The 12,871-nt window shown below is 41.8% G+C and overlaps 1 protein-coding gene across 1 annotated transcript in view; it reads right to left on the reverse strand.

Annotated features, from left to right (window-relative positions):
- Positions 1-1,011: 1,011 nt before the first annotated feature.
- HSPBAP1 (HSPB (heat shock 27kDa) associated protein 1) overlaps positions 1,012-12,871 on the reverse strand; it is a gene marked incomplete at its 5' end in the record, with an annotated part of 24,766 nt that continues 12,906 nt past the window's right edge. The window contains 4 exons of the mRNA XM_009871560.1: positions 1,012-1,610; positions 1,820-1,930; positions 4,823-4,906; positions 11,467-11,638. Of these exons, the coding sequence (XP_009869862.1) occupies positions 1,053-1,610; positions 1,820-1,930; positions 4,823-4,906; positions 11,467-11,638 (925 nt within the window). The remainder of the gene's footprint in view (positions 1,611-1,819; positions 1,931-4,822; positions 4,907-11,466; positions 11,639-12,871) is intronic.

Here is a 12,871-nt window from a genome sequence, read left to right on the forward strand (position 1 = left end):
AAAGGGCCCACCAGCATAAGGTATGGCTAGGGCAAATATCATTCTCTGCTGCCACCGCAAATGGAAAGCACAGGAGGTGAGAGCACCCCAGATGCTGTCAGCAGCTTTCTTTCCACTTTTTTTTTTCCCAAGCCTCCATGCACAGCTTCAGCATTAACCTACCCTTGCTTATATTTCAAGGACCACCCAGCCTTAACAAATCCAAGGACTACCATATAAGACCATCCTTTCTTCAAAGTACAGCAATCGCTTACAACCAAAGGGAAAAAAATCATTAAATTTTGATTGTTCTGGTAAATAGCAGGATAGAGGCAGAAAGTCATAACCACTTTGTTTTGTTCCTTAGAGATAGGGAACTGTGCACATCTGGCTTTAAATAAAGCCCAACAGTAACTTCTGATGGCCTTTTGTCTCTCAGCTTCAAGAATTTCAGAACTAGCTGAAGGCCACTTTCTTGCTAAGGGCTTTTGTCTCACTCCATCCTAGAGTTTTGTGACAAAACCCAAGTTATTTTGTGGAAGGGAGGAAATAGGTGCATCGGAGGGTGTGTTGCCTCTTGGCCTAGCATAGGTTTAGTTGAAATATTTCTAACGTGATCAACTGACGAACTTACTATTTTACTTTAAATGAGGTCAAAGGCTGCAGTCTACAGTAAGTCAGTCTATCTTCTCCCACTCTTAGCCCCCCTCTGCTACGCAACGACATCCCAGAACTCCCTCCTACTGCCAAGTCTCACTTGGTTCATAGCTCAGAGCTGCAGAACACCTTACAGATCCCATCCACGCAGAGTGCTGGGAGCATAACCGTGTATGCTCCGTTTTGTTTGTAACGCTGAGAAGCTCTCTGACTAAACACACATTTCTCTTCCCAGCCATCGTTAACCGGCTATTGTTCTTTCAGCTCAACTTCAAGCTGCCACTTAACCATTAACTGTGTCTATCTGTACCTAAAAATTATTTGCAATGAAGCATTCAATTACTGCAAAGCTTAAACACCCAGAACAAGGCTGCCATTTGATTTCTTTATTTGAGAAATGATAAAGCACTCCAGCATTAAACTCTTGTTCTCTCCAACAGCAGCCGAGCCACTAAATTGATGACATGCGGATTAACCAAACAGTCTAGCAAATCATTGGTAGAAAGGGCTGTTTGTGAAGCATTTGGACTGCCGTCTGAATCCATTTGATGTGCAGGCGTTTCACGGTCATTACTCATTACCAATTGCTTCCTGGGGCAGTGTAATTTTCCAAAATGTCCTGCTTCATTTTCATGGAGAAGATCTCTAACGTCACTTTCAACTGCAACTGCACCCCTCGAGCTTGTTTCTTCAGACTCTGGTAAAACTTGAATAAGATGAGGCCCAAAAGGTATATTCTGCAGCTTTTCTGCTTTAAATGCTGAAGATCCAAACTCATGGGTTAGTAATCTGCAGCCCTCTGGTTCAGAGCCAGCCTCCTCTTTCTTCCTCTTGCGTGCGGCACTTGTCCTTTGCTCTGCACCAGTGCTGCTGGAACATGCCTGCTCTGACACGCTTGCCTTTTGACACTTGAAATATGCAGTCACTGCTTTATTCAGGTACTGAAGATTGATTTCATGGGATGTTGCCTCAACCTAAGAGAACACCCAGGATACACTCCGTTAAAAGGAGATATGTTTCAATTCAGCATTGTATGATTATCTTCCACGAATTGCTTTTACTACATAAAGGGAAGGAATTTAAAATTCTTTTTCTCAAGCAGCAGAAAGACTCAGGGGGAGCTAAGCAAAATGTCAGTAATTCTCTGTTATCACTGCTATAATGGGAGCAAGAGAGGGCTTACCTCTGTGGGGTTTAGCCAGAGATCTCCATCACTGGGATTTTCTGCTGATTTTATGGCACAGACCAGCATTCGAGTTATTGCTTCTTCTATGCGGGCTTCATGATCTGCATCCTGCCTCAAGAGGACAGAAAATGTTTGGAGATAGGTTAGCGCTTGGGTCTCTGCAGAAAGCTGGAAGAACTAAATGGACAGCCTTAGTCTGAAAGCTGTACTCATGTATGCAAAGGCAGTGAAAGTCTTCAGGGTTTTGACGCTCCTACTCATGTGCACAGCCCCCATGCGGGTGACAGCACAGGCTTTAGTGTGACTACTCATCCGAGCAAGGATTTGCAAAAAATAGATTCTAGTGTGTGTATGTAATCTTCTTCTTTATTAGTGTTCTGTTAATTGAATCTGGTGCTCGAAATTACAATGCAGTGTTAGCATTTAATTAATATATGCATTTTACATAGCTCTTTAGGACTAGAAGGACCATGGAAGCACATAGAAAATTTTATATAAGTACATACTATGTCTAATTGAAACACTTAAAACACACAGGATGGTACAGCAAGGCAGCTGCTATCTGGGGGCTATGGAGGCAGGAGTTGTAAGGAAATTCAGGAAATATTTTATCATGTAACAGCAGCTGACATACTGCTGCAGTTTTAAACACCAGCAGAAGGAAAAGCATGTTTCTGCTGAAAGCTCTCCTGCAAAACTTAAAACCAAGTTATTAACTGGCTATTTGTTTCAGGCCTTCACTTTCTACACCATCCCCTCGGACAGCTGGGTACTAGCTAGTTTAGGAAAAAACTTTATGGGATCTCTCTTAGCTTTTTTCCTAGTTAACTGAGTTTCTCATACATGGAAGGGAAGGGTATGTGGAAGGAGACGGTAATACTCTCCAAACAAGATGGAGGGTTTAGTGATTTCAGTGACAAGTGCCTCCGAATGGGATGCATAATTTGCTTTCATTGAGATGCTTGGACATACAAGTTGTGGAGCAAAGATGTAACCTAGTCAGCCCACAGCCCTCAACTGCCTGACTGTGGCTTTGGGGGGAACGTGTCAAGGAAACCACGCATCTCGCTTGTACAGGTGTTGTAGGCAGTAAGTAATCCTGCAACCCTGAGCAGAATTTGGGAAGCACTCTTAGCACTTTGGCTTTGGGTGCTTTGGCCTCATATAAAAAGCCCCCAAAACACAGGGCGTGGTATCTACATGTGGAGTTATTTAAGGTATTGCGCTCCTGGTCTGCTGAATAACAAGGTTGTACTGCTTGCATGAGAGGATGTTAGGAAGGCAAGGAATACTTTGAGTAGCTCACATCCAGATCATAACAAATTAAACTTTTACTCTAAAGTCTTGCCAATGTAATTGTTTCACTAGGACTATAAATGTTGGCATGATTCACATCTGTCAATGTGAGAGCAGCTGGTACCAGACGCAAGCAAGAACTGCTTGATTTGGTAATGGAAATGTTCTCAGTATTGTCTCCTAGCATTCATGTCAGAACTTATTTCTATAGATGGACCGCCCAACACCTAACAGCGCCCCCGTCACCAGCTGTGAGGAGAATTTCTGTGAGGAGCCTTCACCTGGGTTGCAATAGCTACACTTGTGTACGGCAGCTTTTGATATTTGGGGAGGGGGAGTGTATCTGTCACTCATTAGCAAGATCCAGCAAACACTCCTCTGTTTGTGATGCCATAAAACTACCTGTTCTTGCTGTCACCAGACAGGATCCCGGTGAGTTCTGCAAGACCTTTATGGCCAGAAAGGCCATGGAGTTTAGCTTCGTTATCTGTTTTTCTTGCAGCATGTAGGAACAGCTAGAAATACTACAGCTAACACACCACCCACCCATCCGGAAGCGATCAGCCCAGCACAGCTGACCCAAACCTGACCTTTTTCTCCAGAAGGGGATAATTTACGAGGCACAACTTACAAGTGTCTGTGGTGACATCAGGGTCTTCCCAAGCACAGGGCACACAGCCAGTTACTCTGAATTACCTTGAAGGCTGCTCAAATTTTAGACAGGCTTAAATGGTTGTTCTGCAATACTGTCGGTGCTTTCTCTGGTGCTGGGTGTAGCCTAAGTGTACTTAGGGCTACATAAGAGCTCAGTATGGGCTGTGGGCCTGCTGTCCCTTCTAAATACACAGTCTTGTTTGGGAAATTTCTCCATGAGGGAAACATCCAAGTGAGCTCCTCTGCTCTGCAAATGTTTGGTTTGATGTTGGTATGGGAAATGTACTGTGTTGTCCTTGAACTGCAGATGAACACAGGTGTTCATCCCCCTGCAGATTTCCAGTCTAAAAAGTTTTATTAAAAAAGGCAATAAGTATTTTAGTGAGGCAGCTTTCGCAGGCCATTTCAAAGGGTCTTTTTTTATATATATTAAGCTAGGATTAATGATAAAGTAATTTGCATCAGAAAATCTTCTGGAGCATTGAGATCATCTTGTCAAAGATGTCCCTGCTCACTGCAGGAGGGCTGAACCTTTAAAGGTCCCTCCAACTCAAACTATTCTATGATTCTAAGATAACCTTGTTACCATCCTGTACATAACTGGTTAATTAAGAAAAAAATTTAATTAAAATTAATTAAATACTTGAGAAAATCCAACTCCAGACAAATCAAAACTATCACAGAGAAATGAGAATTCAAAAATCCTCTGCCACTCCTTTCCTGTCACATTAATCCGTTTTAAATTCTAACATAGCTTTGCATGAAAGCACGTGCTTGAGGTGAAGTTGCTGTTTTGTCTTTCCCCTGTTCAGCACAGAGCTAGTTAGCCCATAAGGTACTGGACATGAAAGCTTTAGCTTGTGTTTAATTGTGTGCCTCACACAATTGGAACCTTGGAAAGCTCTTCAGGGAAAACTTTGTCCCTAAGGCCTCTTCCCTTCCCAGCCTCTAAACAGAGCACACTCAGTAGGGCTGAACCCAGCAGGCAAAGGACAGAAGTCCATGCAGATGTGGAAGTGCTGCATCACCATGGCATAAAAAGGAAAATACCAGTTCAATCCAAGAGTTTATGCTGACAGTGATGGGATCAATGGATTCCACATAGTGCCACCAGTGCCTTGGAACGAGCAGGACCTGGAATCAGAGACACTGCATTAGGGTAGCAGCACAAGCCTGAAGAAAGATAAGGAGTTTTAATTAAGGTGCAGAACAAAATGCAGAACAAGGCAAGGAATAGGGGTGGGAGGTGACCTTTATCTCTTTCTTCTAAAGAGCCTTTTCTCAAGCCTTAAACGTCCATTCTCTCCTTCCTTTCTACTGATACTATCATAGAAGATGTAGGCATGATCCAGATCTACCTCTCATCCAAACTCTTTCTCACGTGCAGTAGGAACTGCTCTGGGTAGGCAAAACCTGGTCGTACAAAGGGAGTGCAGCTGGTGCAGCAGTAGAGCAGGGTTTTAGAGAAGGTCTCACCCACGCAAGAATTTTCTTGTAGACTCTCTAGCTGAGCAGAATTCCCAGCCCCTTTAGAAGGATCAGCAGCTGGCTTCTGCAAAAAAGCAGGTATCCTAATGCTCATCCAGGTGATTAACAACATGTAGTTTTAATTCTGGTAAATAGTCACCAATATTAAACTTGTCACTTTTAGTAGATAGGCTTTTAAAAGATGGTGTCCCAGAAATCATGACAATCTAGTTTAGATAAGAGTTTTACAACTATATCAGGATGATAGCTGTGACATAAAATTGATTCTAACCCATGGCTTTTATGGTACAAAGACATTAATGTTGTCTTGATGATATAGGACAAGCCTTACAGACTACTGAATGTTACATTAACATACAGCTATCAAGAAAAGCATAAAAGATGGCTTTTGACAAGGAATAAAAATGGTCAGAAGCAAATAAAAAGTATACACTTCAGAATGGGGAAGTAAAGCACTGTATTCGAACTGCAGACAAGTCTTTTTCTTGGTAGACACAAATTACTTAAAAGAATGTTCTCCTACACATAGCCCTGTGCTTTGTTATATCAAAACACGGCTAATGAGAAAATGTCTGCATGGGAAAAAATGACCGTGTCCTTCGTCCTGCAAACACTTACTTACAGGACAGTCAGAGCACAGTAGTTTTTGGGCCAGAGGACAAAATGTTCTCCACAGGTTTCAATTAAAGTCAAACAAAAAAAGCATTGGCTCTCTAAAGGTCAAAAACATTTGGAAATGGCACTTTAACCCAGTACAGCGTACAAAACACAAAACAGGGAAGGAAGTCGGTCTGCAGAGGGCTATTATTTAAAAAAATCACCAATTAGTTACTCCTGACATCTAAAAGTGTACAAAACACTATACAGACTGAAGCCAAAACACATTTTCTAGACCGAACAAGTCTGAGTGGGGCTTTTATCACAGAAGCCTACACTGTAAATGAAAAGTGCAGTGGCATTACCTGCCATGGGTTTAGCTGTTACCAAGCGTTCGCCTACATTTCACTGACTGCAGGATCACACAAAAACCAAATGCTCAACTGCTCTATAGGGGATCTTGCACTGAGCTCTGTTAAAGAACCTGGGTGCCCTCCAAATGGCAGGGTATAATGATGAAGCCTGGAAAACTTTGTTACGCCGCAGGACAGTCGAGCTTCTGGAGCAAGTAGCTGTTTCCAAAACAGCGTCCTTATGGTGAGACTTGCGTAGGAAGAATGAGGCTGCAACACGCTGAAAAAGTGGATGAAGACACAAGGGAATTGGGGTATGGTGCAGAGGGACCACTGCAGCAAGGGAATAACAGCAAGAGACAGATTAAGGGAAGTGTATAAATGTTTCAGTAAAAAGGGCTGCCTGGAAAAACAAGATGGAAATTAGGAATGGAACATGCTGGCTCAACATGACTCGCATGCAAAGCAGAGACAGAATTGCTTTGGAAAGAGGAGGTATAACTAGGAGGAAAATACAGTCCCCCACAACTAGTTCAGTCTTTTCAAACCAAGGAGGAGAAACTTGATCTTTGGAGAGACTAACCAGATTTCACTTTCCAGCAGGTTAAGGGTAGTATTTCCACAGCTCGCACCGTTTCTGATACAATTTATAGAGGAGCTGCAGAGCTGTGACTCAGAGGCCATGGTACCATGAAGACACTTGCTCTCCCTCTTACATTTGGGCAAGCTTATGCTTGTTAAAATAAGGATTTAAAGCAGCAAGAAAACTGACATAATCCTTTTGCTTTTTGATAAAACTTTAAGGAAGACAAGCAAATGCAAAAAAAAATAATTAAAACCAAAAAACACAGCTGGCAAGGGAGCAGCAGAAATAACAAAAGAAAAAAAAAATCCAGCAGAGAGGAGTAGGATTCTTCTACCTTTAAAAACTAGTATTTTTCTAGGTTTGCAAACTAGGAGTGAAAAAAAAATCCCCACCACAAACCCAAAACAAACAAAATCCCACCACTACCACCCTCAATTATCAATTCCACGATATAATAAAGCAGGCTTCCATATGTTTATGAATACGAGACACAGATTTAGCTCCATCTGAAACTACATTTCAGTGGGAAATGTGAACGTAAACCACAGTGAAATAACACACGCAGAAATGCAGCAAACATTTTACAGGGGAAACTTAAAGTGCAAAAGCAAGACAGAACTATTCCAAGCTAAGAGATAATGTTGTGTTAGCCTGCTTTCTACAGAATATATATCTAGCTTTGTGGGCTAGGAAGATACTGATCTAAACGGCAACCAATCAGATAATTTTGATATTTAGGCTAGTGATAGGCAAACACAGCAGATGAAGTCAAAGTAGGACAGAAATCCCAGACAAGAAAAAAATGAATTTCTGGTCTGTAACAAGGGAAAAAACCAAGAGAACAGTTGGCAGAGCAAGTGGAGCAATGCCGATGACTTGTACAGCACAGAGAACAGAACGCGTTTAAATTCTCCATGGACATGATTAACTCGATACAGTGCAAAGGTAAGGGCAAAGGTGGAATTGCTTCAAAAAGAGAGCATACCCCAAAGCGAAATATTCTGCCAGGCAAGTCCTGCTCATTAGGAAAAGATATTTGGGTGAAAAGGAAGCACCAAAGAACACCAGTGTGACAGGAAGATAAATATGGGGAGCTATGGGGAGACCCTTCTTTCCTATCAGCCACCTGCTATGCATAACGCTGTTGTCAGCTCTGAATTCTCCCATACTGAAACCATTTAAACTCTTTGCCCACAAAAGAAGTTTTTCAGGGCACCCCTTTTTAAAAAGTATTTTGTATGCTTTGAGCTGGAACATCTCATGGCCTTTTAAAAAGCTTGAATTACTGCATTTCCTGACTTAATACAATGCTTTTTTTTGGGGTAGGAATTATATTTTTTTTATTATTCAGACTGTTTGTTCTGCTATTGCCTGCTTTAAGCCCAATCTGAAGCTGTCTTTTTCTTTAAAAGTGGCATCTAGGGGAAATCCCTCCCTGCCTTCGTGAAGATTTCTGCTTGCTCGGGGTTTGGGTCAGAAGTCAGAGGTCTGCCTACGCTGCTGAGAGATCCGGGATCCTGCCTGGCAGCCGTGGCACATTACATACTGCAGCAGCAGCACAGAAAGAGAAAACCTTGCAGCGACATGCAGAAACTTAGTGGTAATGGTATTTGTGGACACAGACTGAGTTTGAGACAAGCTGAGATGCACTTGGTCGTCTCTTCAACGTTGTCTAGTTATGTGGATTAAGAACAGTTACAGAGGTGAGCAGGAAGGAAGTGAGAAGTGGGGCACAGAAAAGAAGGATCAATGATTTTGTATTTGTATAATGTCTCAGGTTTTTGTAGCTTTTCCAGGTGGGATTCATCTCTCCTATTTTTAGTCATCAAAAAAGCTCAGCATCTATATGCGAAGGCTTTTTTACAGCCTGTGCCAAAGGACAAGATGGGATGAATGTTCCTGCAGGACTGTAATTGTACAAGACTGGGAGGATGAATCACCTTGTAGAGGCGCCAGGTTCTTCCCACCGATGGCAGACAGGACACCTGTCCCGGATGGGGTTTAAATTAAGGGCTGCAGATCTAACTCTCTTAACGCTTGTCCCAGAGTGTGGGGTGGAATATATTAGAACAGACATGTTTTGCCCTGTTTGCAATCTTTAAAGCAGTATTTGTATATCTGTGGAAACAATCAAGGTGTTACTAGAAACACTGCAGAATTTTTGAACAAATAAAACAAAACACTAGCGCTTTGCGTGAAAACTCAATAGTTCAGAGAGCACAAATCTTACCAGCAGTCAATCTCCTCCTCCCTATTTGCTGCTCAGCCTTGTAGCCATCACGCAGGTGACCAGGTTCAAATACTCAGAAGGAGCCCCTACACTTGTGTGATACAACTTGAGCTTGTAGCTTTATGGATACAGTCTTGCACAGCTGCAAACCCTAAAACTACTCAGCTGCCTATTTCGATAAGTTATGATACCTAAATGTTATCATAACTTGTATTGAGTTCAGATCATTCCTGTATAACCAGAACGTGTATAAAGACCTCTGTGGAAATTCAGCCAACAGCCACTGGTCAAATATAGGGTAAAACCTTATGAAACATTAAATCTCAGCCAACTACCTAAATCTGTAAGAGATTCACCTCTGAACAATACAGTGAAAGGGCACAAAGGATGCAATCCAAGTGCGTGCTGTGCGTTGGTACAATGTTATAGGAAGGAATTCCACCTTAAAGCCTTAAATGGGCGTAGAAAAGTGGCTCGTAGCAAACAACGACCAGAAGGTGGCATTACTCACATGAAGTTTTTGATATTCAAAGCGGCACTCAACCTACATGCAGTTGCTCTCCTGAATACCTAAGAACACCTTTGTCTTTATTTTTCAACACTTTACTGTTATAATATCTAACCCAAAATGTTCTGCATACCCCCGGGAAGGAGAAGAGATGCTATGTATTATCACAAAATAAAGCTGGCTGAAAATTCTGCAGTAATTGTATTAATACTACATGAAAACCACTGCTAAGCAGGTATCAAGATTGCTGTTACTTAGGGATCCTCTCCCTTGTTAACAAAGGAGTTCTTCCAAGTCATTCCTTTCCTCTCAGTCAAACGGCAGCACCCCCTAGCCACCTGCCCCACAAACTTCTGGATAAGATGCTGAAAAGCACCACCCAAAGGGTGCTGATAAAAATGGATAAAAGCAATACCTCACTGCTCCATCATTGCCTCTACTTTACTTTCTCCCCAGAAATCCAAACAGCATCTCCTCCGGGGCAATGCAGACAACTTTTATTACTCAGCTGGCTCAAGATCTTTATTCCTAGTAAGATTAATTTGTAATTGCTTTAAGCCTAATTAAAATTAAGATCATACTAAAGGTTCACTACCATACTTGATCACTCCAAAGGAGATTATAAATTGAAATAGTGTTAGGCATTATGGGTAATGCAGTGCTGAAGGAATGTGGCTTTTTTATCAATAGTAAAAACTTCTTCGTGCTTTAAGTTATTGAACACTGCAATCTTAAAAAGTGCAGAATGCAAAACTAATCATTTGCTTTAGGAGTATGACTAGGAGCTAACGTAGTGCAAAGAATGAAAGTCGATCACAGGTTCCCCATTTGCCAACCGTACCAACGGAAGAGCATACTCTTCTTAGTTGATAAATGTCATCCTTTTCTTGCAAACTATTATCCTGTTCCAGGCTGCCATCTCACCAGTTCACAGGAGTGCTCCTCACTCTGCATCCTCAAAATCAGCTGGATTAGCAAAAATCCATTCTTTAAATTCTTGAAGGCAGCTAGGTTTGCCAGCTAGGGGCAAGGGAACACCTGCATAATTTGCTGAGCTGGCAGGTCAAAAAAAGTGACAAAAATCTGGTAAAAGAATGGCGAACAGGCTCTAGAAGTGGCAACTCCGCTGTCTTAAGCGGTCAGAGCAATGAACGTTGCAACATTCCTTTGGAAAGGCCTGACAGTTTGAGATGCACAGGAGTGCGGTACAAGGACATGCACTGCTGAACAAATAAAAAAGGGTAATTCAGACTCCAAATACAGACCATGTTGATTAAATAAAGAAAGACATAATTTATGGCAGGAGACTAGGAATTAAAAGAGTCCTGAGCCCTGCTCTCACACTGCTTCCGACTGCCTGTGTGACTAGAAGCCAGGCACTTCTAACTGAATCTTCTCAGTAAAACAGGGATAATAATATCCTCAATACTTGTAGAGCACAATGAAACCTCTACGTGGTATGCACTCCAAATGCAAGTATCATCATTACAATACTTCTGCTATCAAAGCAACAAGTTGGGCCAGTGTTCCTCGGTGAAGGCGATTTACTATAAAACTATGAGTTCCTTTGCTGGCTCTACATGCTCATTAATTAAATACATTTTATGGAGCATACTGGTTTCAGAGAAGACAGGTTCAAGACTGTTCAAGAAAGCTTTAAAGCAGACAAATTAAGAGGTGATTGCAAGAACTGTGATGGGATTGGGCAGCCAATTGAACTAACTCTCCAAATGTTTCCGGTTTCTGGATAAAAAATGCTAGTAAAATAACTGAGCAAAGAAAGTTCCCATGCTGAGAGAAATGTATCAAGCCTGAGTGTGGGGAGAGGGAAGTTCCACAGTCAATTTGTTAAGATTTCCTAGACCTTAATTAGCCAGTTAAATTATTTACTAGAATCTGTAAAAGAATGTAAAGATCTTATGTGAATAATACCTGCCCTGGACTGAGTGTCACGACATGAGCTGTTGCATTCCTGAACTTGGGAAAGCGTTTCAGATCGGGGTTGGCAATGTTCACTTTGCTGAATACGCTGGATTCCTCATAAGGGATCCTGGTGGGATAAAGGCAACTGGTATCACCAGGTGGGAAGAGGTGCCATCTCTTCCTGAAAATAGAAAGAAGATAAAAATGTATTCAGTGCGTGTCAATTACAGCAAAGAACTAAAGGCAGTAGCAAGGTTTTCAATAAAACATAAATCTGCCTCGCTCTGTGAATCTCCTACGCAGTGAGAACACAGGCAGTGCTTACAGGCTGTCTCCTAAAAGTGTTTTTAAAATATTCCACTTTTTAATTTTTTAACTGGAAAGATTTACAGCTTCTCACAAATTATTTTTATAAAGCAGATAAAATTTTAAAAAAAGCTCTTCCATCTGGTTCCTCCTTCCTCCCTTTTACAGAGCAACATGCAGCATTTACAGATGCTCAGAGCGTTACAAATTTCTCTATAAATCAGGGGAAATAGTTTTGTTAGAGTCAGGCACTTTGATTCACTGAGTGAATAGCTGCTGTACCCATGTTTGGTTTAAAAAGAAGGCATCGTGTGCTTACAACGGTGACAGCAAAGGGGTACGGACATGATCTTCCGTCCCCTATCTCCACCTAGAGCCCTTATTTAGCCGTCAGTCACAACCCCCTCATTCTTAGTAAAAGTCACCTCAATGTTCCTGTGCCACATGGCATAAATAAAAAACAGAGACATTCATAGACAGAAGCGTCCTGAAACACCCGTATATTTTTTGTGTGCCATCAGTACCACATGACGAAAATGTGGCTTGCAGGCTGTGGCTCGGGGTTGAGGACTCACTGGCATGACTAAATGCCCAAATGGAACAGGACAGGATCATTCTCCTCATCAGGGCACTCGTGTTCCCGGTTGCTCTTTAAACACCCAAAGAATCAAGTCAACATACTGCCGTGTGGGGTCAAGCACAGCTGAGACATGGACCTTGTCCTCAGGAGCTAATGTTTCTATTTTACTTATATAGACTAGAATAAAGAGAGAAAGACGAATATGCCAAACTGGTGGTGCCAGTTTTATGGGTACTATAAATGAAACATCTTGGCAGGTATATATGTTATTTAGAAATAGGAGTTTTATATGGCAGCACTTTAGGTGATGGAAATCACCAGAAAGGAATACACAAAGGCAGAATTTATTACATTTAAGAGGTCCCAGACAATCAGTACAAGTGACCCATGCACTGTGCAAAGGAAAAGTTAAGGGCAGTACTTTGCAGCACAGTTGGACAATTTGAGCAGCTCTCCTCTTTGTTTCAGACTTCAGCTACATCTTTTATTTTTGTCCCTCTCCTTGGTACTCACTTCTTTCTCTTTCCC

Source organism: Apaloderma vittatum, unplaced genomic scaffold, assembly GCF_000703405.1.
Source record: "Apaloderma vittatum isolate BGI_N311 unplaced genomic scaffold, ASM70340v1 scaffold24940, whole genome shotgun sequence".
In the NCBI taxonomy this organism is placed as follows: Eukaryota; Metazoa; Chordata; class Aves; order Trogoniformes; family Trogonidae; genus Apaloderma; species Apaloderma vittatum.